The 27854-nt window shown below is 41.5% G+C and overlaps 1 protein-coding gene across 5 annotated transcripts in view; it reads left to right on the forward strand.

The window, feature by feature from the left end:
• Positions 1-9055: 9055 nt before the first annotated feature.
• CUNH2orf42 (chromosome unknown C2orf42 homolog) overlaps positions 9056-27854 on the forward strand; it is a 34044-nt gene continuing 15245 nt past the window's right edge. For 2 of the 5 annotated variants that reach the window (XM_077766345.1, XM_077766349.1), the window contains exons 1-5: positions 9056-9086; positions 22536-22616; positions 23833-24114; positions 24739-25573; positions 26747-26857. In XM_077766345.1, the coding sequence (XP_077622471.1) occupies positions 24751-25573; positions 26747-26857 (934 nt within the window). In that variant the 5' untranslated portion in view covers positions 9056-9086; positions 22536-22616; positions 23833-24114; positions 24739-24750. Of the gene's footprint in view, positions 9087-9354; positions 9627-22535; positions 22617-23832; positions 24115-24738; positions 25574-26746; positions 26858-27854 lie in introns of those variants that run through there. The other 3 variants (XM_077766346.1, XM_077766347.1, XM_077766348.1) reach the window with 3 other exon arrangements.

Consider the following 27854-nt stretch of genomic DNA (forward strand, 5'->3'; position numbering starts at 1 on the left):
AATCAATTTGTTATCTATAGTTAAGAGTCTGGTTTTTTTTGGTTTCACTATTTTTTTCTTTGTTCATTTATTTTGTTTCTCAAATTCCACATACAAGTGAAATCACATATAAGTGAAATCATTTGTCTTCAATTTCACTTAGCATTATACTCTCAAGATACACCCATGTTGTCGGAAATGGCGATATTTCATTTATAAAATTTATTTTTTTAATGTTTATTTTTGAAGGTGAGAGAGAGCATGAGTGGGGGAAGAGCAGAGACAGAGGGAGACACAGAATCTGAAGCAGGCTCCAGGCTCTGAGCTGTCAGCACAGAGCCCGACGCGGGGCTCAAACCCACAGACTGTGAGATCATGACCTGAGCCAAAGTCAGAAGCTTAACCGACTGAACCACCCAGGCGCCCCATGTGGGAACATTTTTCTTGTGTGTTTACTTAGAGTGTCTGCACAAAGGCTGTGTTTATTTGTATTTGAAACTTCTGGATTTTCATAGACAAAGTACCAGTAGGAGAATAAAGGACAGGGACCCCATCCAGGTTTCTCACTTCCTCCTCTGGCTACAATGATTACCTTTCTTGGGATGTGACCTTGTTCAGAAGTTCTTTGCAAGCTTTCAGCAGCCTGAGTTCCTTCATCTGCTACATTAAGGAACCTAATTCCTGCCTGTCAAAGAGATCCCCTAACTTGCTTTCTCAATGAACAACAGCCGTACCTCAAATAAACCTCATTGGCTATGATATACTGCCACTGCGCAAAGCTCCCCTAACTTGCTTTCTGAAAGACCTCTGGACCCCCAAGTACTTCACATGTCTCCTCACACTCCCACATTTGTTCAGTCCTCACAGCAGGCTTTGTGCAGGGTATGACTCTTCTCAGAGTTAATATTTGCTGGCAATTTCTGAGATGTGCCACCAGCCCACTCCTCACCCTGTTCTTCCCAACTGCGCTCTGTTGGCCTCCCATCGAGTCCCACTGAATGTGGAATATGTTAAGTTTTCTCTGCCTCTTTAGTTTCACTTAAGATATTGTTTGTGGCGTCAGTGGTCATATGTTTTCCTTACTGGTCTGTGGTTTCTACAAAGAATGAAAAGATCCAGAACAAGGCTGGTAACATGTTCTAAAGAATCAGAAGGCCAAAAGAATCTTTTTAAACCAGTAAATCTGATTGTGACACATGCCCCTCCCCTTGGAAATCTGCTTCAAATTGCATATAGGATATAATCTAAAATCTTTAATATGAGGAGGCACCCAGCTGACTCAGTAGAGCATGTGACTCTTTTTTTTTTTTAATGTTTTTTTTTTTTAATTTATTTCTAGGAGAGATAGAGACAGCGTGAGCAGGGGAGGGTCAGAGAGAGAGGGAGTCACAGACTGAAACAGGCTCCAGGCTCTGAGCTGGCAGTCAGCACAGAGCCCGACGCGGGGCTCGAACCCACGAACCGCGAGATCATGACCTAAGCGAAAGTCGGATGCTTAACCGACTAAGCCACCCAGGCACCCCAGGCATGTGACTCTTGATTTCGGGGTTGTGAGTTCAAGCCCCACATGGATGTGGAGATTACTTAAAATCTTTTTAAAAAATCTTTAATATGGTTTACATTGCCATCTGTGGAATTTGTGCTTTCCATCTTGACGGCAGGCCATTCACTCTCCCACGAGCCCTTCCATTATAGAGAGACAGCGTGAGCAGGGGAGGGTCAGAGAGAGAGGGAGTCACAGACTGAAACAGGCTCCAGGCTCTGAGCTGGCAGTCAGCACAGAGCCCGACGCGGGGCTCGAACCCACGAACCGCGAGATCATGACCTAAGCGAAAGTCGGATGCTTAACCGACTAAGCCACCCAGGCACCCCAGGCATGTGACTCTTGATTTCGGGGTTGTGAGTTCAAGCCCCACATGGATGTGGAGATTACTTAAAATCTTTTTAAAAAAATCTTTAATATGGTTTACATTGCCATCTGTGGAATTTGTGCTTTCCATCTTGACGGCAGGCCATTCACTCTCCCACGAGCCCTTCCATTCCACCCTCATCTTTAACAATTTATGTCAGGAGACAGAGACCAACACTAAAAATCTGAAAAGGAAATTTAAATAGTAGTTGTAAGAGGTGGTTAACTACTAAAAGAGGTAAAACAAGGTCTTTGTTAAAGGGATCTGGAAGTCACAGGTGAAAAAAGCTACTATCTAAACAGAGTGGGCAATGAAGGAACTAGGGTTTTAGGAGAGCCCTGATGTTCTGACCTCTTCAAAGAAGACTTGGTTACCACAGGAACGTCCAGCCTGGTGAAGAAACATGCCAGAGGGCAGGGGCCATAGCTGGTCCATAGAAGTCATCTGTTGCCAGACAGCATGAACCGGCTGGCCTATAGCAATGGTCCACCAGGTGGGAAACAGCCAAGGTTGCCAGATTTAGCAAATAAAAACACAATTCCAAATAATGCACGGAGCATACTAAAAAAATTATTTTTTGTTTAACTGAAATTCGAATGTAACTGTATTTTATCTGCCACTCCTAGAAACATCTGTAACCTGATATAGCCAAAGCTGCATGGAAAGCAACTGTAGGCATGGGAGTGTGGTCTGAAGGTGCAGCTTAGACAGGCCCCAAAGACCACTGAGAGGAGCATCAGTGGGTCTTCCATACACTGACCCACTGGCTCCCACACTGAAAAAGAGAAGAGAATCCGCACCCATAAGAGAAGTGCTTTCCCAACACTGTTGCCTCTCATTATTCCCCCAGTGCCCTCTATTGACAAAGCCTAACATTGAGCCAACTGGCAAAGGAAAGATTTTGGACAAAACAAAGTAGTGTGTGGATTGGGGACTGAGAGACTCCTGTCATAGGGTCTTGCCACCTGAATGCCTTTTGCCTGCTGTGTCTTGGAGTCTCCACTTAAATGTCACTTTAAATGTCACTTCCTTTAGGGGCACCTGGGTGGCTCAGTCAGTTAAGCCTCCAACTTTGAATCAGGTCATGATCTCAGGATTAGTGAGTTTGAGCCACATATCAGGCTCTGTGCTGACAGCTCAGAGCCTGGAGCCTGCTTCGGATTCTGTGTCTCCCTCTCTGCCCCTCCCCTGCTCACGATCCCTCTGTCTCTCAAAAATAAACATTAAAAATTTTTTAATGTCACTTCCTTTAAAAGGCATTCCTTTGCCCACAATCTAAATCATAAATCATTAGCTTCTCAAACCATCTTATAAAGCTTTTCCTTTATAGCATTTGTCACAATTTTTAGTTAATACAGTTGACTCTTGAACAATGCAGAGGTTAGGAGCACCAACCCCCTGCTCAGTTGATAATCTGTGTATAACCTTTGACTTCCCCCAAACCTAACTACTAATAGCCTATTGTTGACTGGAAGACTTCCTAATAATATGAGTCAATCAACACGTAATTTGTATGTTATAAATACATATTGTATTCTTACAGTAAAGTGAGCTAGAGAAAATTTACTAAGAAAATAAGAGACAGGGGCGCCTGGGTGGCTCAGTCGGTTAAGCGTCCGACTTCAGCTCAGGTCATGATCTCGTGGTTCATGGGTTCGAGCCCCGCATTGGTCTCTGTGCTGACAGCTAGCTCAGGGCCTGGAATCCGTTTCAGATTCTGTACCTCCCTCCCTTTCTGACCCTCCCCTGCTCACACTGTCCACCTGTCTGTCTCTCTCTCAGAAATAAATAAATAAAAACATTTAAAAATTAAGAAAGAAAAAGAAAATAGACAAACAGGATTGCTGGAGGGGCGGTGGGTAGAGGATGAGCTAAATGGGTGATGGGTACTAAGGAAGGCACTTGTTGGGATGAGCACTGCGTTTTATACATAAGTGATGAAACACTAAATTCTACTCCTGAAATCATTATTACACTATATGTTAACTAACTTGGATTTAAATACAAATTTTTTTAAATCATAAAATATATAGTACTATACTGTATTGAAAAAAAATCTAAGAAGACCCACACAATTTAAACCCATGTTCAAGGGCCAACTGGTATGTTTATTTGTATGATTATATCTTTAAAACTTGTGTTCTTAAAAACACCAAAAAATGTGTTTTTCACTAAACCAAAAGCTGGTGACTCTTTAATATCATATACGTTCAGTGCCTGGTAAATAATACATGCTCAATACATGTTTGTTGAAATGAATAAGTCAATTTGTTATTTTGTACAATCTGCTTTTGACCAAATGGCTTTTCTACTATGTGCTGATAGTACCACCAGCTAGAGTAGTAGGTGCAAAGTGATAACAGCTAAAACTAAAAGACCAAATCAGGGCCAATTCTTTATGCCATGCCAAGTAATATGGACTTTTTTTTTTTATCATAAAGGTCCTAGAGAGCTATTGATCTAATTTGTGTTTCATTAAGATGTTTCCCAGGCTCCTGGCTTGAGCAATCAGAAGGATGGTGGGGCTAGTTACTGGGGCTGGAAAAGGAAAAGGAGAAATTTGTGAGGGCGAGTTAAGGATAGAAGCTAGTTAGAGGGCAGGAGAGGAAGGCTAATGAGTTTCAGCCTTCAACATGGACAGCTTGAATGTGTGTGACAAGCAAATAAACAGTAGGTAATGGTACGGAATTTAGAAGGGAAATCCAGACTGAGTCTAGAGATGGGAGTCCTCAGCATTTAGGTGACAGTTTGATTCATGGGATGGAAATCGCCCAGAGAGATGCTGGAGTGAGCAAAGGATGGGGGGCAGAGCTCAAGCACTTCAACGTTGTTTTGTTAACTTTATTTATTTATTTTGAGAGAGAGAACAAGAGCAAGGGAGGGCCAGAGAGAGAGAGGGAAAGAGAGAATCCCAAGCAGTTTCCTTTTGCTATCAGCAAGGAGCCTGACGTGGGGCTCCTTGAACCAAGGACATGAACCAAGACATTATGACCTGAGCCAAAATCAATAGTTAGATGCCCGGGGCGTCTGGGTGGCTCAGTCGGTTAAGTGACTGACTTCGGCTCAGGTCATGATCGCACGGTCATGGGTTCAAGCCCTGCATCGGGCTCTGTGCTGACAGTGTAGAGCCTGGAGCCTGTTTTGGATTCTGTGTCTCCCTCTCTCTCTGCCCCTCCCCAGTTCATGCTCAGTCTCTCTGTCTCAAAATAAATAAACATTAAAAAAAAGAAAAAGACAACAACCATAGCGATATTAAAAAAAAATAGTTGGATGCCCATCTGACTGAGCCACCCAGGCACCCCTTGAATTTAAAAGAAACTGATATAGTCTCTTAGAAATTAAAAATATAAGGGGCACCTTGGTGGCTCAGTTCATTCAGTGACCAACTTGATTTCAATTTTGGTCATGATCCCAAAAGTCTGGGATCAAGCTCCGCCTCTGCGCTCAGCACAGAGTCTACTTGGGATTCTCTCCCTCACTCTGCCCCTCCCCAGCTCATGCTCTGTCTCTCTCAAAACAAAGAAAACAACAACCAAAATTAAAAATTCAGTGGACTGACTGAATAAAATGAGAATAGAATGAAAAATCTAAAATATATTTTTAAAGGATTTTTCCCCCTTTTATGGGGTGAAAGAGAGTGTTCAGTGCACACAAGCAAGGGGTGGGGGAAGAGAGAGGGAGAATCTTAAGCAGGCTCCATGCCCAATGCAAAGCCCGCTGCAGGGCCCCATGCAGGGCTCTATCTCAGGACCATGAGGTCATGACCTGAGCTGAAATCAAGAGTTGGACGCTTAAGTGACTGAGCCACCCAAGCATCCCTAAAGGTTTTGTTTTTAAGCAGTCTCTACCCTAACATGAGGCTCAAACGCACAACCTCAAGATCAAGAGTCATATGTTCTACCAACTAAGCCAGGCAGGCGCCCCTAAAATACATTTAAACTGGACTTCCATAAAATAAAACAATGTGAGATAGACAATGTTTGAAGAGATAATAATTGAGAATTTTCCACAACTGTAGAAAGCTAGGAATTCTCAGATTCAAGAATCACAATGAGGGGTGCCTGGGTGGCTCAAGTTGGTTAAGGTTCCAACTCGATATCAACTCAGGTCATGATCTTTGTAGGATTGAGCCTCACACTGGTCTCTGTACTGACAGTGCGGAGCCTGCTTGGGATTCTCTCTCTCCCTCCTTGTCTCTCAAAATAAATAATAAAATAAACTTCAAGAAAAAATCTACTTCGAGGCTGAAAAAATGATGTTCAGAGAATAGAGAAAGAAGGCCTCATTGTGTCTCACTGTGTCAAACCATAATGAGAGTATTATGCAATCTGAGAATTCTATTTATAAGGAGAAGACTCAGAAAGGACTTCCAGGATAGTAATGCTTCTTCAAAGGTCCTTCTTTGAAGAAGGAATAGAAGAACCCTGAGTGTATGGCTTGGAAAGAAGAAACCTCTTCTAGAATAGGGTTGCTTAGGGGTTTCCCTGCTGGCTCACTTGGTGTCTCATGCAACTCTTGATCATGGAGTCATGAGAGCAAGCACCACGTTATGTGTGGAGACTACTTAAAAGCTAATTAAAAATAGAATGGGGCTGCTTGATAGCTTCCTTCCTGACTGGCACATACAACATATCTAAACTGAAAACTGACAGATCTCTTAGGACGCATTAGAGCAATTCCATTGAAAAAATTTTAAACACACTCTCTAAAACAGAGTGTAGGAGCACTGATACTACTGACTCCATCTTTCGCCCCACCACCTTATCCACGTACCTGCGATGACCTCCCCTGGGGCTATGTTTCAGTCCCCTTAGAGGTTGATGTATGTCATGCGGGGGAGGCTTGCTCTTGCTTTCCCTTAATTTGTTTAGATAACTAGTAGAGATAACAGTTTCCCTCTACTTACCTCCCCGATGCACAGATGGCACCATGAGGTCTGTTAAATGTTAGCTATCAATTAAATGTATGCGGACCCTTTGACCTTACCTCAGTACCCTCCTGAGCATCCCTTCTAACTTTTTTTTAAAGTCTTTTTATTTGAGAGAGAGAGTGCGCATGCACAGGGGAGGGGCAGAGGGGGCCAGTGGATCCAAAGCTGGCTCTGTACTGACAGCAGAGAGCCTGATGCAGGGCTCGAACTCACAAACCATGAGATCATGACCAGAGCCAAAGTCAGGTGCTTAACCGACTGAGCCACCCAGGTGCCCCAGCACTATTGACATTTTGGTCCAGATAATTCTTTGTTGTGAGGGCTGGGCTGTCTTGTGTACTGCAGGATTTTTTCAAAGATGTTATTTTATTATTTCTTTATATGTTTATTTTAAGAGAGAAAGAGAGCATGAGTGGGGGAGGAGCCTGGGGTGGGAGGTAAGAGAAGAGAGTCCCAAGCAGGCTCCATGCTCAGCACAGGGCCTGATTTGGGGCTTTATCCCACAAGCCTGAGGTCATGACCTGAGCCAAAGCAAGAGTCTTACGCTTAAACAACTAAGCCACCCAGATGCCCTACAATTTTATATTTTAGTAATCTCTACACCCAACATGGGGCTTGAACCCACGACCCCCAAGATCAAAAGTCATAGGGTCTACTGAGCCAGCCTGGTGCCCCATGTGATCTTAAATAATAGATGCCATGGCATCTATTCACTAGATGCTTGCAGCAATGCTCCCAGAAAGAAGAACAGCTGCTCTAGAGAATCGCTTTGCATGGATACAATCATAAACACACACAGGCACTGAAACTCTACAGTATTATTAGGTGATCATCCAGATGACCCAGGATATAGTGATCATTTTATTTCTTTTTATTTTTATTTTTTAAAAGCATATGTAAGCTTTTTTTTATTTTTATTTTATTTATTTCTAGGAGAGAGAGAGAGAGACAGCGCGAGCAGGGGAGGGTCAGAGAGAGAGGGAGTCACAGACTGAAACAGGCTCCAGGCTCCGAGCTGGCAGTCAGCACAGAGCCTGACGCGGGGCTCGAACCCACGAACCGCGAGATCATGACCTAAGCGAAAGTCGGACGCTTAACCGACTAAGCCACCCAGGCGCCCCTATAGTGATCATTTTAAAAGCTTATAATTAAAACAGGAATCACAAAATTGGAAACAATCTTCTGGAAAAGCATGCCCTTCTCCCTTTACCTCCAGTCTGAAAAAAACATAGCAAACTAGAGTCCTGGAAAGGACCATTTCTCTTATTAATAGATAAGACGACTAAGGTTCTTACACAACCACCTGTAAGTAATCCTATAAGTACATAACCATTCTGTAAGTAACAGAAACAAGGCCCAAACTGCAGGAAATCTCATTCCACAGTTTTCAAACACACAGTCCTCATCCTTAACACACTGCACTCAGAAGCTATCTTTAACCATGAACAAACGTTTATTCTGGATGACTCCCAAGGAACAGAACTAAAACACATAGGAAGCCGATTTCAATTCATTACAAGGGAAAATGTTCAAGTAGTATGTCAGCATGTAACTAAAGTAGTAAAAGATAACTTGATATAAACACACAGTTATTAGAAACAGTAAATACTTTGGTGGACATGACCTCCCTTGACAAAACGCTACATTATGGTGAATATCTGCTAATAATGCAGATAATCTTAGGCGATTTTTAAAATCAATTACCAATGAATTCTACCAGAAATAGGGCTCTCTCAGGGCTGAAGCAGTCATCATCATCCCTAGAACCGTCTAGGTGCCTTTTTTTTTTTTTAATGTTTATTTCTGAGAGAGAGAGAGAGAGACAGCGTAAGCAGGGGAGGGTCAGAGAGAGAGGGAGACACAGAATCTGAAGCAGGCTCCAGGCTGATGAGCCCGCTGTCAGCACAGAGCCCGACGCGGGGCTCGAACCCACGAACCGTGAGATCATGACCTGAGCCGAAGCCGGACGCTTAGCCGACTGAGCCACCCAGGCGCCCCGTCTCGGTGCCTTCTATCCCAGCAGGGTCGGCCAGAAGCACTCAGGCCCCACTGGGCACTACAGCCGCCAGGTTAGCTCAGACTCCACCACCGCATTCGGCCGCAATTCTTAGCCGCCTACAGGAGTAAACTACAATTCCCATCAGACAACGCGAACGGAGTGGGCGGGTATTTACCGCGCGTGGGCGGCCCTGACCAATAACGATTGTCGTTACAGCGAACAGCTTGGCCGCGTTTGTAAAAGGCCGTGGCAGGCGAAGAGAGAGGAGGTGAGGGCGGTCATCAGCTTCGGGCCCTGGGGCCGGGGCGGGGGGCGCAGGGCAGGAAAAGGGGCTGTGTTGACAGAAGGCGGGGGCGGGGGTGGGATGAGGGTATAGAGCCGGGAACCCCGGCGGAGAGCGTTTCGAAGGAGCACGGTGCAGGCTAAGTGATGCTTCTGCTTGGGCCTACTTAGGGCCGGAAGTGAGCAGACGCGCGGGGAGGATGCCGGGAAACAGTCCCCGAGTGGTGCTCCTGGGGGTGGGCCGGGTCCCGGAAGCGGGGTCCCAGAATCGTGCCTACCAGGCCGATTTGGCCTTTCTCTGCTATTCCGAAGCTGCGCAGGTCTGATGGAAGCTCTCTGACGCAGGAGTCGGGAGTTCTGGCTTCTAGGCATGTCCTTTCCCCTTGTGGTTTGACAAGGAGTTTGCAGATTCCAAACTCATATTAGATTGTCTGGTTGCTGGCTGTGAGCATTCATCAAATCACCATCTTTGAGCCAGTTTCTTCAACTGTAAGATGGTAAATAGTACCCACTTTACTGGACCACGGTGAGCAATACCTGAGTAAATGCATGGGAAGAGCTTACTTGTACTCAGTAAAAATTAGCAAGTTTTTTTTTTATTCGTGGTAAGCATTCGTTCTCTTCAGTTACTGTTGCTTCACAAGCATTAACAGTATCCCCTAAACTGTACGGCTCTGCAGCTGAACAGTACATGGATGAAAATGCACCACTTCCAGGAATCGGGGGTGGATTAGCTCTGCCAGCACCAGGCCGTTTTACACCATCTTGCTGAGCAGGCTCTTTTGCGAACTTGCCGAGAAGAGACTTTTTAGGCAGGATTCAAATACAGGTTCTTTTCTTACCTTTTTTTTTAAGTTTATTTATCTTGAAGGGGGCGGGGCAGAGGGAGAGGGATAATCCCAAGCAGGCTCTGTACTTGTCAGTACAGACTCCAGTGCAGGGATTAAACCCACTAACCATGAGATCATGACCTAAACCGAAATCAAGAATCCGTCACTCAACCCACTGGGCCACCCAGGTGCTCCGTTGTTTGTTTTTAATTGAGGTAAATGATGTATAACATACCAGTTTCAGGTGTACAACATGATTCAAGATTTGTATATACTGTGATCGCCACAATAAGTCTAGTTATCAGTCTCCATACAAAGCTACAAAAAAAATTTTTTTTCCTTGTGATGAGAACTTTTAAGATGTATTCACTTGGCAGTTTTTAAATATTCAGCATAGTATTATATACTGTAGTCGTCGTGCAGTACATTCCCATGACTTGATTTTTTTTATATCTGGAAGTTTGTATCTTTTAACACCTTTCACCCATTTCTCTTACCCTCTCACTCCCCTCACCCTTTCCCCCCTGGCAATCACCAATCTGTTTTCTGTATGTAGGAGTTTTGTTTTGTTTTTTAGATTCCACATAGAAGTGAAGTTACATGGTATTTGTCTTTCTCTGTCTTATTTCAGTTAGCATAATACCTTTGAGGTCCATCCATATTGTTGCAGATGGCAGGATTTCCCTCTTTTTTATGTCTCAGTAGTATTCCATTTTATACACACACACACACACACACACACACACACACGTGTGTGATCCATTCATCCATTGATGGACAGTTAGGTTGTTTCCATATCTTGGTTATTGTAAATATACTGTAGTCAACCTAGAGCTACATATATCTTTTCAAATTAACATTTTCATTTTCTTTGTGTTAGATGTTTGTATATGCTTGCAGTATAGAATCTATAGTAATACTAATTCATGTTTAAAATTCAAATAGTATAGAACTGTGAAATATAAGTCTCCCTCCTACTTTTTCCCAAGTTCTAAGTCACCATAGACCATAGACCTATTGTGTGTGTGTGTGTGTGTGTGTGTGTGTGTGTGTGTGTCCCATCTTTTTTCTTTTATAAACCAGGAGTATCATACATGAAATGCTTTTCCACAGTATAACTTGATATTTGTTCCTTATCAGTACATATAGATCTATTTCATTCTTTGTAATGGTTTTATAGTAGCATATTGTATGCCTGCACCATAATTTTTTAGTCAACTCATAGACTGTTTCCATTCTTGTGTAATTCTGGATAACTTTGCATGGGGTACCCCTGTACATGCTTTGTATACATGTGAGAGTAGAACTCATGAAATCTTAAAAGTGGAATTGCTAACTCAAAGTATGTGTTTTATATTTATTTTATTTACATCCCTTTAGAGAGGATGTTGCAGTTTATATCCCCACCAATGTGCAGTACCTCTTTCTCCACATCCTCATGAACACAATAATAACATTTATCCTTTTTGTCATTTTGCTAAGGTATTGTCTTGTTTTAATTTGCCTCTTGCTTATTGTAAGATACAATTTTGGATGTTTAAAATCAGTTTTCTTTTTGGGGGAGCCTGGGTGGCTCAGTCAGCTAGGCGTCTGACTCTTGATTTCAGCTCAGGTCATGATCTCACAGTTCGTGGGTGTGTCTGGCTTCTTTTACTTAGTATAATAGTTCAAAGTTCATATAGTATGTATTAGAATTTCATTCCTTTTAGGGCCAAATAATATTCCATTTGTGGATATGCCACATTTTGTTTATCCATTCATCAGTTGTTGGACATTTGGATTGCTTCTACTTTCTGGCTATTATGAATACTACTACTATAAACATACATGTACAAATTCTTATGTGCTTTCAATTGTCTTGGGTATATATTCTCTTGGAAGTCATATGGTAACACTGTTTAACATTTTGAAGAACCACCGAAAATCAGTTTTCCAAAGTTACTCTGCCATTTTACAGTACCATCAATGATGTGTGAGGGCTCCAGCTTTTCAATATCCATGACAATACTTGTTATTGTCTCCCTTTTTTAGGTATCTTAATGGCTGTATAGTGGGGACACATTGTCGTTTTGATTTGCAATTTCCTGATTACATGATGTTGAACATCTTTTCATTTGTCTCTTGGCTATTTATTTTCTTTGGAGAAATATCCATTTAGATCCTTTACCCTTTTTTTTATACATATAAGTCTATCTATCTATCTATTTATTTATTTATTTTGAGAAAGTGAGAAAGCACAAGTTGGGGAGGGGCAGAGAGAGGGAGAGAGAATCCTGAACAGGATCTGCACTGTCAGCATGGAGCTCCATGTGGGGCTGGAACTGATGAACCCATGAAATCATGACCTGAGCCAAAGTGAGATGCTTAACTGACTGAGCCACCCAGGTGCCCTTATATATATATTTAGAGTTTTATTTATTTATTTTGAGAGAGGGAGAGAGAGAATCCCAAGGAGGCTCCCTACGTTAGCAAAGAGCCTGACAACAGGACTCAGTCCCACGAACTGTGAGATCACGACCTGAACTGAAGTCAAGAGTCAGACACTTAACCAAATAAGCCACCCAGGCACCCCTCTTTGCCTGGTTTTATTTTATTTTTATTTTTCATAGTTTATTTATTTTGAGAAAGAGAGAGTGAGCATAAATGGCAGAGGGGCAGAGAGAGAGGGATAAAGAAAGCATCTCAAGCAGGTTCCATGCTGTCAGCATGGTGCCAAGATGTGGGGCTTGAACTCACGAACCGTGAGATCATGACCTGAGCTGAAGTCAGACACTTAACTGACTGAACCACCCATGTGCCCCTTCCTTTTTTTAAATTAGATTATCTGTCTTTTTATTGTTGATTTGTAACAAAGTCTTGTAATATATTCTGGATACAAGTCCCTCATCATACATAGGACTTGCAAATATTTTCTCTCGTGCTGTGGTTGTCTTTTCACGTTCTTATGGTGCTCTTTGAAGCACGAATGCTTTTAATTTTGGTGAAGTTCAATTTCTCTCTCCTTTTTTTTGTCATCTGTGTTTTCGGTGGCATATCTAAGAAACCATTGCTTTATCCAAGGTCACAGAGATTTACTCTTAAGTTTTCTTCTAAGAGTTTTATAGTTTTAGCTTTTAACATTTATGTCTGTGATCCATTTTGAGTTAAATTTTGTATACACTGTGAGGTATGGGTTCAACTGAATTCTTTTAGAGATGGATATCCACTTGTCCCAGCACCATTTGTTCATAGGACTATTCTTTCCCCATTAAATGATCTTGGCGTCCTTGTCAAAAATCAGTGGAGCACAAATGTGAGAGGTTATTTCTGACCTCTGAATTATGTACTGTTGATCTGTATATCTACCTTCTGCTGGTGCCACATTGCCATTTTGCCTGCCAGCTTTTTTAAGATCTAATTGACATAACATCATGTAGGTTTAAGGTGTTCAGTGTGATTTGATACACGTACACAGTTCAAAATGATTACCACCAGAGCATTAGCTAACACCTCCATCATGTCATATAATTACTATTTTTGTGTATGGTAAGAACATTTAACATCTACTCTCTAAGCAGCTTTCAGCCCTTAGCTGAAGTATATTAGCAATATAACATACTAATGGTAATCACCATGCTGTACATTAGATCCCCAGAATTTATTCATCTAATGATTGGAAGTTTGCACCCTTTGACTAATATGTCCCCATTTCTCCTACCCCTTAGTCCTTGGCAGTCCATTCCATCCTGTTTTTATAATTTCGGCTTCTTAAGATTATACATGTAGGTAAAATCATACAGTATTTGTCTTCTCTGTCCACACTGCCTTAATTTGCTTTGTAGTAAGTTTTGAAATCAACAAGTGTGAAGGGCGCCTGGGTGGCTCAGCCAGTTAAGCTTCTGACTTCAGCTCAGGTCATGATCTCACGGTTCATGAGTTTGAACCCTACCTCAGGTTTTTTGCTGGTGCCTTAGAGCCTGGAGCCTGCTTTGGATTCTGTGTCTCCCTCGCTCTCTCTGCCCCTTGTCCGCTCACGCTCTGTCTCTGTGTCTCTCTGCCAAAAATAAATAAACATTAAGAAAAAAATGGGTGGCTTGATTGGTTGAGCCTCTGACTTCGGCTCAGGTCATGATCTCACCACTTGTGAGTTTAAGCCCTGTGTCAGGCCCTGTGCTGACAGCTGAGTCTAGAGCCTGCTTCAGATTCTGTGTCTCCCTCTCTGCCCCTCCCCCATTCATGCTCGCTCACTCTCACACACACAAAAATAAACATTTAAAAGTTTTTTAAAAAAAGAAGTGTGAGTCCTTGTACTTTTCTTCTTTCTCAAGATTGTTTTGGCTTTACCAAGTGCCTTGCATTTCTTTTCTTTTTTTTTTTTTTTAATATTTTTATTTATTTCTAGGAGACAGAGAGAGACAGCGTGAGCAGGGGAGGGTCAGAGAGAGAGGGAGACACAGACTCTGAAACAGGCTCCAGGCTCTGAGCTGGCTGTCAGCACAGAGCCCGACACGGGACTCGAACCCACGAACCGCAAGATCATGACCTAAGTGAAAGTCGGACACTTAACCGACTAAGCCACCCAGGCGCCCCAGTACCTTGCATTTCTATTTAAAGTTTAGAACCACCTTGTCATTTTGCAAAAAAGCATCTAGGATTTTGATAGGGATTACATTGTATCTGTAGATCAGTTTGTAGAGTAGTGCCTTCCTAACAATGTTAGTTTTCCAGTCTATAAGCATGAGCTGCTTTTCCATTTTTTTGGTCTTTAATTTCTTTCGATAATGTTTGAAGTTTTCAGTGTACAAGTCTTGCACTTTTTTTATTCAAGTTTTTTTCATCTTTGTACTTAGCATATGATATTTTTTCCCATGCAGAAAATTTTCATTTTTATGTAATCAAATATAATCAGTATTATTTATTTGTTTATTTTAAGTAAGCTCTACAACCCAGTGTGGGGCTTGAACTCATGATGCTGAGATCAAGAGTTGCTTTCTCTACTGATTTAGCCAGCCAAGCTGGCTTAATTTTAGAGTGGGCAAGGGGTGCTTGGGTGGCTCAGTCAGTTAGAGGTTCTAGCTTTTGATCTCACAGTCATAAGGTCAAGCCCCGTGTTGGGCATGGAGCCTACTTTAAAAATTAAGAATAAAATAAAATGGGCAAATATTTGATAACATTTCCCCCAAAAAGACAGACATAGCTAAAGAAGCATGTAATATGTTGTTCAACATCATTATTCATTAGAGAAATCCAAGTTCAGAGCACAGTGAGGTACCATTTTACACTTACTATAAACAAATGGACATAATAAAGAAGACAAAGGGCACCAGGGTGGTTCGGTCGTTTAAGCATCCGACTCTTGATTTCAGCTCAGTCATGACCTTGTGGTTCATAAGATTGAGCCCCATGTAGGGGTCTGTGCTAAAAGCGAGAAGCCTGCTTAGGATTCTCTCCCCTTCTCTTTCTGCCCCTCCCTTGTGTGTGCGCACTCTTTCTCTCTCTCTCAAAATAAATAAACATTTTTTTAAAAAGAAGAAGACAGGGGCACCTGGGTGGCTCAGTCGGTTAAGCATCTGACTTCAGCTCAGGTCATGATCTCACAGTTTGTGAGTTCGATCCGCTCACCGGGCCCTGTGCTGACAGCTAGCTCAGAGCCTGGAGCCTGTTTCAGATTCTGTATCTCTGTATCTCCCTCTCTCTCTGAACCTCCCCTGCTCATGCTGTCTCTCTCTCTCTCTCTCTCAGAAATAAATAAAACATTTTTTAAAAAATTAAAAATTAAAAAGTAAAAAGAAGAAGACAATAATACATGTTGGCCAGGAAGAAGAGAAGCAGCAACCTTCTTATGTTGCTGGTGTGAATATAAAAATGTTTTTCAGTTTGGAAAACAGTTTGGTAGTTTCTTAAAAAGTTTAAGTTAAGCCATATGACCCTGTAATTATACTTCTAGGTATCTTGATACCCAAGAGAAATGAAGATCCTTGTCTACACGGAGACTTGCATGTTAATAATCTCAGCAGCATGTTCATAATAGCCAAAAATTGGAAACAGAGCAGTTATCTGTCTGCTGGTGAATGGATAAGCAAAATGTTATATCCATACAATGGAATGCTTTTCAGCAATATAAGTGAATGAATTACTGATACATGCTACTATGTGGTTGAACTTTGAAAACAGCATGTTGAGTGAAAGAAGCCAAACACAAAATCCCACATCTGATTCCATCTATATGAAATGTCAAAAAGAAGCTAAATCTATAGAGACAAGAAGACAGATTAGTGATTGCCTGGGAGTGGGAATGGTCATTGACTACAGATGGCCAGAGGGATCTTTTTAGGACGATACAAGTGGTCTCACAGCAGACTGCAGTGATGGATGCCTAACTCTGTGAGTGTAATGACTGTCATTGAATTGTATACTTAAAATGGATGAATTCTGTGGTCTATAAAATATACCTCAATAAAGAGGTTTCTTTAAAAAAAACACACCCACAAACATACTAATATTCTGGGGTTTGTGTCATTGAGACCACGATCATTCGGATATCCTTAAAGAACATTGTTAAAGCCCCTCCCTTTGTTCTACTATGTTAACAGTTCCACCTTTTTTACTTGAACATTTTATCTGCCTTGAATTTATTTGAGTATATAAAGTGAGATAAGATGAGTAAGATATATCTAATGATCATTTTTACCCTTAAATTTTGCTTTTATATTGTATAATTTTAAGAGATTTTTTAGGTTAAAAAAAGAAATTTTAGGAAATTATTCTATTGTATATAGAATATTGTATATTGTGTATATATATGTTTCCCCTATCCCTCCAGTATATCGACAGCATACTATACTTGGCTTTTCTATACCTTGCTTTTCCACTTAACATGTCTTAAAGATCTGAAAGATCGATACATAAAAAACTTCCTCAGTCTTTATTTAAATTAATGTAAAATATTTTATTGTTTGGAAAGTATTCCATTATATGGATATACCATAATTAATTCAACCAGTTCCTTCTTTTTTCTTCTTAAATTTTTTAATGTCTTTTATTTTTGAGTGAGAGAGCGCGTGTGCAGGAGCAGGAGTGGGGGAGGGGCAGAGAGAAGGAGACAATCGGAAGCAGGCTCCAGGCTCTGTACTGTCAGCACAGAGCCCGAAGCAGGGCTCAAGCTCAGCTAACTACAAGATCATGACCTGAGCCAAAATCGGACGCTTAACCAGCTGAGCCAGCCAGGCACCCCAACTAGTTCCTTCTTGGTGGGCATTAGGTTGTTTCTAATGTTTTCCTGTTACAAAAATGTTTCAGTGATTAGCCTTATATATTCCACTTTTCACATGTGGGAGAATATCTGTAAGATAAATTCTTCTTAGTGCAATTAGTGTGTCAAAAGAAATATGCAGAGGGGCGCCTGGGTGGCTCAGTCAGTTAAGCCTCCAACTCTTGATTTCAGTTCAGGTCATGATTTCATGGGTTTGTGAGTTCAAGCCCCATGTCAGGCTCTGCACTAATAGTACAGAGCTTGCTTGGGATTCTCTCTCTCTCTCCTCTCTCTGCTCCTCCCCTGCTTGTTCACACACACATTCTCTCTCAATAAATAAATATTCATTTAAATTTTAAAAAAATTAAAAAGTAAGGGCACCTGGGCGGCTCAGTTGGTTAAGCGTCCAACTTTGGCCTAGGTCATGCTCTCATGGTTGGTGAGTTCAAGCCCCATGTTGGGCTCTCTGCTGTCAGCACAGCCCATTACAGATCCTCCATCCCTCTCTCTCTCTCTCTCTCTCCCCCCCTCCCCTGCTTGCATACTCTCTCTCTCAAAAATAAACATTAAAAAAATAAAAATAATATAATTTTTAAAGAAATATGCAGAGAAAACATGAGATTACCCCAAGTTAAAGGATACTCTGTCTATAAAATACCTGACTCTTCAGAATTACCAAGATTATGAACAAGGAAAGACAAACCTACAGAGCCAAGAAGACTAAGAAGACATGACAGTTAAATGCAGTGTGGTATCTTGTATTGGAACAGAAAAAAAGGACAAAGTCTACTTTAGTTAATAATTATGTACCAATGTTGATTTCTTAGTTTTGACAAATGTCCCGTGGTAATAATATATGATGTTAGCATTATGGGGAAATTGAGTGAAAGGTATCTGGGAACTCTCTATTTTATCTTTGCAACTTCTCTGAAAATGAAAATTATTCTAAAATAAAATGTTTAGGGGCTCCTGGGTGGCTCAGTCGGTTAGGCGTCCGACTTTGGCTCAGGTCGTGATCTCNATAAATAAATAAATAAAAATGAAAATTTAAAAAAAAAGCTTTTTTTTTAAATTTTCATTTTTATTTATTTATTTATTTCCGAGCTGGCAGTCAGCACAGAGCCCGACGCGGGGCTCGAACCCACGAACCGCGAGATCATGACCCAAGCGAAAGTCGGACGCCCAACCGACTAAGCCACCCAGGCGCCCCCCCAAAAAAAAGCTTTAAAATAAAAAGTTTATTGTTGGGGTGCCTGGCTGGCTCAGTCAGTAGAGCATGCAACTCTTAATCTCGGATTTCTAAGTTTGAGCCCCATATTGGGTGTGGAGATTACTTTAAATAAAAAATATTTTAAAAAATGATTATTCTTAAATAAGTGCCATTAGGAGGCACCTACATGGCTCAGTCAGTTGAGCATCCAACTCTTGTTTTCAACTCAGGTCATGATCTCGCAGTTTCTGAGTTTGAGCCCTACATAAGGCTCTGTGTTGAGAGTGCAGAGCCTGATTTGGATTCTCTCTGTCACCCCCTCTCTGTTCCTCCCCTGCTTGTGCTCTCTCTTCCTCTCAAGATAAATAAACTTTTTAAAAAAGTGCCATTAGTGGAAAAGCTGGTGAATCCTAATAAAGTCTGTATATAGAAGAATTGATAGTATTGTGCCAATGTTAAAACCTTAGTTTTGGGGGCGCTTGAGTGGCTCAGTCGGTTGGGCTCTGACTTCGGCTCACATCATGATCTCAGGGTTTGTGAGTTTGAGCCCTGCATCAGGCTCTGTGCTGAAGGTTTGCTTAGAGCTTGGAGCCTGCTTCAGATTCTGTGTCTCCTTCTCTCTCTGCCCCTCCTCAACGTGTGCTCTGTCTCACTCTGTCTCTCAAAAATAAATAAATGTAAACAAAATTTTTTTTACATCTTAGTTTTGACAAATCTCTCATGATTAGGTAAGATGTTAACATTTGAGGAGTCTGGATGAGGGTATACAGGAATCTCTATGATTTTTTATCTTTTTTTTACATCTAAAATTATTCCAAAATTAAGTTATTTTTAAAGAAACATGCATTTTTAATTTTGAAAGACAACTAACAAATTGCCCTCTTCAGAGAATAACCAAAAAAGTAAAATAAAATATAAGAGGAAAGAGTGGAATTCCTATGATAATGCTTAAACTACAGTACCTTAAGCCTTCATCATATATAATTGGCAACCCAGTTCCTCCCTTAATGAACAAAGTTATTTTTTCTCCCATTTTAATGATATGTTAGGTCATTATCATCAATGCAATTTGGAAACTGATTGATTTGAGGGTGCCTGGGTGGCTCAGTTGGTTGGACATCTGACTCTTGATTTTGGCTCAGGTCATGATCTCACAGTCTGTGAGTTCAAGCCCTGAGTCAGGTTCCAAGCTGACAAGATGGAGCCTACTTGGGATTCTCTCTGTCTGTCTGTCTGTCTCTCTCTCTCTTCCTCTCTCTCTCCTTCTCTCTCCCCCCACCCCTTCCCTGCTCATGCATGTGCACAGGCATGCATGCTTGTCTCTCTCAAATAAATTTTAAAAATTAAAAAAATTCTTTAAAAAAAGAAATTGATTAATTTTTATTAAGCTCTTTCAGATATATATTTTTTTATTTTGCAAATGAAAACCAACCTAAAACTCAGAAGTTAAACTTGGTCACAGAGCTAATTGTGGTAAAAAGCAAACTAAATATTCTATCTTTTGACTTTGGAACAACATTCTCTCCTAGGAACCTACATGTGGCTGAATGAAAATACCTACTAAAGAAGTTTATTGGCCTAGAAAGGAAATGCTGTGTAAATAAGCTAATGTCTCTAGATTAGGGTTTTTGTTTTTTAAAGCTTATTTATTTTTTTTTAAATTGTCAATTTAGCTAACATACAGTATAGTATTGGCTTTAGGAGTAGATTCCTGTGATTCATCACTTACATACAACACCCAGTGCTCATCCCAACAAGTGTCCTCCTCAGTGTCCATCACCCTTATTCCTATCCCCCAATCCCCCACCCCCAATTAATCCTCAGTTCTCTGTATTTAAGAGTCTATTATGGTTTGCCTCCCTCTCTGTTTGTATCTTATTTTTCCTTCCTTTCCTCTATGGTCATTTGTTAAGTTTCCCAAATTCCACGTATGAATGAAATCATATGTATCTGTCTTTCTCTGACTAACTTAATTTTCTTAGTATAACACCCTCCAGTTCCATCCACATAGTTGCAGATGGCAAGATTTCATTCTTTTTCATCACTGAGTAGTATTCCATTGTATATATTTCTCTCTGTGTGTATGTGTGTATACACACACACACGTCTTCTTTATCCATTCATCAGTTGATGGACATTTAGGCTCTTTCCATAATTTAGCTATTGTTGATAGCGCTACTATAAACATTGGGATGCATATGTCTCTTCGAATCAGTACTCCTATATCCTTTGGATAAATACCTAGTAGTGCTATTGCTGGGTGTAGAGTAGTTCCATTTTTAATTTTTTGAGGAACCTCCATGCTATTGTCCAGAGTGGCTGCACCAGTTTGCGTTCCCACCAACAGTGCAAGGTTCCCCTTTCTAAACTTTGTTTTATTTATTTATTTTGAGACAGAGACAGAGAGAATCCCAAGCAGGTTCCATACTGGCAGTGCAGAGCCCAATGTGAGGCTCACCATGAGATCATGGCCTGAGCCAAAACCAAGAGTCAGATGCTTAACCACCTGAGCCACCCAGGCACCCCACTTATTTATTTTGAGAGAGAAAGAGAGAGCGCGTGCAGGGGGAGGGGAAGAGAGAGAGAGAGAAGAGAGAATTCCAAGTAGGCTCATGCTATTAGCATGGAGCCTGACACACGGCTTGATCCCACCAGCATGGAGCCTGACACACGGCTTGATCCCACGAACTGTGAGATTATGACCTGAGCCAATATCAAGAGTCAGACACTAAACAGACTGAGCCACCCTGGCTCTCCTAGATTAGGGGTTTTTAATGGGTGACTTAGCCCCCCAGAGGACATTCAACAATATCTTGAAACTTTTATTTATTTTTTTAACAATGTAGGGAAGAAGAGTTGACTGTTATTGGCATCTAGTGGGTAGAGACCATGGATGCTACCAAATGTTCTACAATATATAGGACTGTTCCCTACAACAAAGAATGTCAGCCCTAAATGTCAGTAGTGCCAGGGTGGAAAACTGCAATAGATTATATTTCACAAAGCTTTGTTCACTTAGCATTCACTCAACAAATATTACAGTTAGGCCATTAATTCAGAGCACTAATGAAAACATGGGCATTCTTAGACTTTTCTTATTTGTACTTTACAATTTGTTGATTAACAAATAGACTATAGAAAATGTGGAGGGAAAATATTTCATCAAGATCATCCTTTAGGGTCAGAGAGCAAGAGCAATACTAACAGCCAGTTTCAACATCACAAGCAGATTGCCTTAAAAAATATATTGAACTTTGGGGCACATGGCTGGATCAGTCTATAGAGCACGTGACTCTCAATCTAGGGGTTGTGAGTTCAAGCCCCATGTTGGGTGTAGAGATTACTTAAAGGGGCACCTGTGTGGCTCAGTCAGTTAAGTGACCGACTCTTGATTTCTGTTCAGGTCATGATCTCACCATTCATGAGTTTGAGCCCTGCATTGGCCTCCAACCTGAGTGTGGGGCCTGCTTGGGATTCTCTCTCTCTCTCTCTCTCTCTCTCTCTCTCTCTCTCTGCCCATCCCCCACTCCCTGCCCTCCCCCCCTGCTAAACTTAAAGTTTAATGAGAGCACACTCATGTGAGGGGCAGAAAGAGACTCCCAAGCAGGCTCTGCACTGTCAGTGTAGAGTCCAAAGCAGGACTCAAACCCACAAATCATGAGTCATGACCTGAGCTGAATGAAGAGTCAGACACTCAACCAACTGAGCCACCCAGGTGCCCCCTAAAGTTCAACCTTAAAAAAAAAAAGGATTTTATTGGGCACCTGGACGGCTCAGTTGGTTAAATGTCTGACTATGGCACGGGTCATGATCTCACGGTTCATGAGTTCAAGCCCTGTGACAGGCTCTGTACTCCTGAGACACAGCTCAGAGCCTGGAGCCTGTTTCAGATTCTGTCTCCCTCTCTCTCTGTTCTGTCTCTCAGAAATGAATAAATGTTAAAAAAAATTTTTTTAATGTTGAACTTTAGTTAATATGTATGCTGAATTGATGTCTGCAAATTACTTTGAAATGCAATAAAATGTAAGAGGGATTGATGGATGGATATATGATAAAGCAAATGTAGTAAAATGTTAATTGTAGAATCTAATGGCTGGGCATATGGAGGTTCACTGTATAATTCTGCTTTTTTTTTAATATGTTTGAAAATTTTCATTATGTTAGAGGGGAAATCAAAAGCAGAGATTCACACACTTCTTAACAAACACTGGAAGCCACATTGCTGATTTCGCTGGGTGACCTCAGGCAAGTTACTTCCTTATATATGTATTCAAAAAGTTTTTTTTTTTAGGGATACCTGGGTGGCTCAGTCAGTTAAGCATCCGACTTTGGCTCAGGTCATGATCTCACGGTTCATGGGTTCGAGCCCTGCATTGGGCTCTGTGCTGACTGCCAGCTCAGAGCCTGGAGCCTGTTTTGGATTCTGTATCTTCCTCTCTCTCTGACCCTCCCCTGCTCATGCTGTCTCTTTCCCTCTCTCAGAAATAAATAAAACATTAAAAAAAAATTTTTTTTTAAGTTTTTTTAGGGGCACCTGGGTGGCTCAGTTGGTTGGGCATCCAATTCTTGGTTTCAGCTCAGGCCATGATCTCACAGTTCATGGGTTCAGGCCCCGCTTCAGGCTCTGCTAACAGCATGGAGCCTGCTTGGGATTCTGTCTCCCTCTGTCTCTTCTCTGCCCATTTGTTCTCTATTTCTCTCTCTCTCTAAAATAAGTATAAATAAACATTAAAAAAATTTTTAAGGTTTTTTAGCATTTTATTTAGGTTTGTTTTTTTTTTTTTTAAGTTTGTTTGAAAGAGAGAGGGTGTGAGTTGGGGAGAGGGGCAGAGGGAGAGAGAGAACCCCAAGCTGGCTGTGTGCTGTCAGCTCAGAGCCTGACGCAGGGCTCAATCCCACGAACTGTGAGATCATGACCTGAGCCAAAATCAAGAGTCAGACGATCAACCAGCTGAGCCATGTTTTGTTTGGTTTGGTTTGGTTTTAAAGTAATCTCTATGCCCAGTGTGGGGCACAAACTCATGACTCCAAGATCAAGAATCGCATGCTCTACTGACTGAGTCAGCCAGGTGCCCCAAGTTACTTAACTTTTTAATTTTCATGTGAAAAGTATGGTGGTAGTTTGGCTCAAATGAGATCCTAGTATTGTGAGGTTCAAATGAAATAATGTGAAAGCACTTTGACTAGCATAAAGCACTCTAAGATGCAATGCATTATAATTAAGGATGAGTATTTGGCCAATTATATATCATGGGTCTCCGTGTTCTTGACAACTCCCTGTGTAATGAGTGACATTAGCACTGGTGTACCTGCTTTAAATTGAAAGTACAGAATAAGCATTTCCATTAGAATTTCTGTCAAATATTTTTCAAATATCTATGGAAGACTTAGATTCCTATTCTAAGAGAAGAGACTCATACACTTTGTATAACTTTAACATTTTTTCTTGTTTTACTTATAGACTGCCAAGATCTTCTCTTAGGGCAGCTGGGAATCTTCTTCGACTCTGGAACGCTGGGCAAGGTGTTGCCATTGGCTGGCCAAGAAAGGGGAGGCAGAATGTCTGCATTGTTACACCATAGAGTTCAAACTTCAAAAGACTTTGGGTTAAACAGTATCATTTACTCTGCAAATGATTATGTCTTTGCCTGTCTTCTATGATCATACTAAACTAATGAAACACCTTTCAGGTCTTATGGATTCAGGTTACACTGTATTCTGGATGTGCTGGCAGCTGATACAGGTAGGAGAGGGTTGGTTTTTGTGGGAAATGGTGGAAAGGAAAGAATTCCTCTCTCCCATTCTCCGGTTCTTAATCAGATTAAACATCTGTGCATGTAAAGATCAGGTTAACTGATCTAGGTTGTTGTATAAAACAGTATTGAACCAGGGTGCCTGGGTGGCTCAGTCGGTTGAGCATCCGACTTCGGCTCAGGTCATGATCTTGCGGTTCATGAGTTTGAACCCTGTGTCAGGCTCTGTGCCGACAGCTCAGAGCCTGGAGCCTGCTTGAGGTTCTGTGTCTCCCTCTCTCTCTGCCACTCCCCTGCTCACACTCTGTCTCTCTGTCAGAGACAGAGTTTTTTTTTAACGTTAAAAAATGTTTTAAAAAACAAACAGTATTGAACTTGGAGAAGTGCTTTAGTTGTTTGGATTTTAAAAATGTATAATGATATGAAAGGCAAGATTTCCTCCCCTTTTGCTTGATGGCTTAAGTGAGTGTTCTGTTATGAGGGTACAATTGGAAAATGATAGATAATTTCTTTACATTTTACTTTCTGTACTAAATATTATAAATGATTTTTAACTTGGTATGTATGTAGGTATGAATGTGTATTCATGCTGATGGGTTTGTTGCTCTTTCTAGGGCCTTTGAAAAATGGAGCCAAACTCTTTGAGGACTAAAGTCCCAGCTTTCTTGTCTGATCTGGGGAAGGCCACACTGAGGGGAATCAGAAAGTGTCCCCGATGCGGCACATACAATGGAACCCGGGGACTGAGTTGTAAGAACAAGACATGTGGGACCATATTCCGCTATGGTGCACGGAAGCAGCCTAGTGTTGAAGCTGTCAAAATCATAACAGGCTCTGATCTGCAGGTTTATTCGGTGCGGCAAAGAGACCGGGGCCCCGATCACCGATGCTTTGTGGAGCTAGGTGTGTCAGAGACGACAATCCAGACAGTGGACGGGACAATCATCACTCAGCTGAGTTCCGGACGATGTTATGTCCCCTCCTGCCTGAAAGCTGCCACCCAGGGTGTTGTGGAAAATCAGTGTCAGCACATCAAGCTGGCAGTGAACTGCCAGGCAGAAGCCACCCCTCTGACTCTGAAAAGCTCAGTCCTGAATGCAATGCAGGCCTCCCCAGAAACCAAGCAGACCATCTGGCAGCTGGCCACAGAGCCCACAGGTCCCCTGGTACAGAGGATTACTAAAAACATTTTGGTGGTGAAATGCAAGGCAAGCCAGAAGCATAGTTTGGGGTACTTGCATACATCCTTTGTGCAGAAAATCAGTGCCAAAAGCTTGCCCGAGCGCCGCTTCTTCTGCTCCTGCCAGGCTCTGAAGTCGCATAAGTCGAACGCCTCCAAGGATGAGGTGGCCCAGAGGTGTATTCATTTCTTTGCTTGCATCTGTGCCTTTGCCAGTGACGAGACATTGGCTCAGGAATTCTCAGACTTCCTAAATTTTGATTCCAGCGGTAGGTGGTGTGTTGACACAGTTACTCTGTTTTTCTAAAATGGCAAGGAGAGAGTTCCCTGATGGCATTTGGAGATTGTCCTAGCAACCTTCAGAAGCAGTTGCTAGATAATTCAAATGAAAAGCATTCCTTCTTTTAATCCCTGTAAGCACACTTGCAGAAAGGTTGGTTGGTTGGTTGGTTGGTTGGTTGGCTGGCTGAAATTAATGATCAAGAGACTTGGCATTTTCACTGAGACAATGAATCAAGCAAACGTCAACCTTCCTTTTTTTGTTGTGGTTTTTTAACTCTTTCACAGAGGCTCTATGTTAATAAAAACAAGGAACAAACAAACACTTTTATTTTGGCTTGCTTGCTTGTTTCTTAATCTTTGAAGATGAGGAACACTAGCACCTCGTCTTTTGTTGTGGTTTTTTTTTTTTTGTGGTTTTTAACATAGTTTTATCTTATAGTTGCCTTTTATTTTCATTTCTTAATGATCTTTAGGTGGCAGCAACTCCCAACTTTTTAGTTTATTTTCTGTAGAGTCTTTTATCATGTTAACGGTCCATGAACAATGACCTATATGTTGGGGATTCTTTACAGGAAATTATTTCAGTGGGGGTTGGGTGGCTCAGTCAAATGTGTGCCCTACGACTCTTGATTTCAGCTCAGGTCATGATTGCAGGCTCATGAGATTGAGCCCCATGTCAGGCTCAATGCTGAACGTGGAGCCTGCTTAAGATTCTCTCCCTCTCCCTCTGCCTCTCCCCTGCTTGTGTGCATGCTCTCTCTCGTAAATAAACAAACAAACAAACAGATAAATAAATAGATATCATTTTAAAGCAGGCTGCCACTCCATAATTTGTTTTTTATAAGTTAATTTTTCTCAAGGCCCCTAGGTGGCTCAGTTGGTTAAGCGTCCAACTTCGGCTCGGGTCATGATCTCAAGGTTTGTGAGTTTGGGCCCCACATCAGGCTCTGTGCTGACAGCTCAGAGCCTGGAGCCTGCTTTAGATTCTGTGCCTTCCTTTCTTTATGCCCCTCCCCAACTCATGCTCACTCTCTCTCTCTCTCAAAAAATGAACAAATATTTTTAAAAAAAAATTTTTTAATGAATTAATTGCTCTCTAGGTAGGGTCCCATACTTACCCTTGGATGGTATTAATAACTAAGACATTTGTTATATTTTAGGTCTTAAAGAGGTTATTGTGCCCCAGTTAGGTGGCCATTCTGAATCGACAGTATCAGCTTGTGAGTCTACTGCCTCTAAGCCAAAGAAGAGGAAGAAGGATGAAGTACCTGGTGAGCAGCTGTTTCATTTGTTTGGTGGTGTTGTCTTTTAGAGATTGTTTTACTGTATTTTATGTATTTCACCAAATCTTAGCAAATGTAAAAATAACGTTTGCTAAGTTTGTTTCCTAAAAAAAGTTTTAGCCCTCATTGATGATTCTTTGTCCAGTTAAGAGTTGGTTCTTTTGGGGGCGCCTGGGTGGCTTAGTCGGTTGAGCGTCCGACTTTCGCTTGGGTCATGATCTCGCGGTTCGTGGGTTCAAGCCCCGCGTCGGGCTCTGTGCTGACTGCCAGCTCGGAGCCTGGAGCCTGTTTCAGTCTGTGACTCCCTCTCTCTCTGACCCTCCCCTGCTCGCGCTGTCTCTCTCTCTCTCTCTCCTAGAAATAAAACATTAAAAAAAAAAAAATTAAAAAAAGAGTTGGTTCTTTTGGCCAAGTATAAGATCCAACCAGATCCTCCTTTTATTATCGTATATGTTATTTTTTTTTTAAATGTTTTATTTATTTCTGAGAGAGATAGAGACAGTGTGAGCAGGGGAGGGTCAGAGAGAGAGGGAGGTACAGAATCTGAAACAGTCTCCAGGCTCTGAGCTAGCTGTCAGCACAGAGCCCGACGTGGGGCTCAAACCCAAGAACTGTGAGATCATGACCTGAGCCGAAGTCAGATGCTTAACCGACTGAGCCACCCAGGTGCCCCTATTGTATATGTTATTTATCCCTTAAACATTTGGGCCAGTTTTACACCTTAATTTGGCGTAGGATAGTGTTATGAAATTTCCATCCTTAGAGTGTGTTTAAAAATTTGTGACAATGGCTAATTATATCTTCTGCACTAATTTAAGAGTATAGTTTCTTATCTGGATTTTCAACATGTGGCATCATATATATATTTTTTTCTCTTTTAACGTAAATGTACCAGTGGCAGTTAAGGAGTCATATAAATCAATATGAAAATAGTGAAGTGCTCTTGTAAATAAGTGGTGAAAGTCCTAGACTCTAAACAAAAGAA

The sequence above is a fragment of the Crocuta crocuta genome, unplaced genomic scaffold, assembly GCF_008692635.1.
Source record: "Crocuta crocuta isolate KB4526 unplaced genomic scaffold, BGI_CrCroc_1.0 scaffold113, whole genome shotgun sequence".
In the NCBI taxonomy this organism is placed as follows: domain Eukaryota; kingdom Metazoa; phylum Chordata; class Mammalia; order Carnivora; family Hyaenidae; genus Crocuta; species Crocuta crocuta.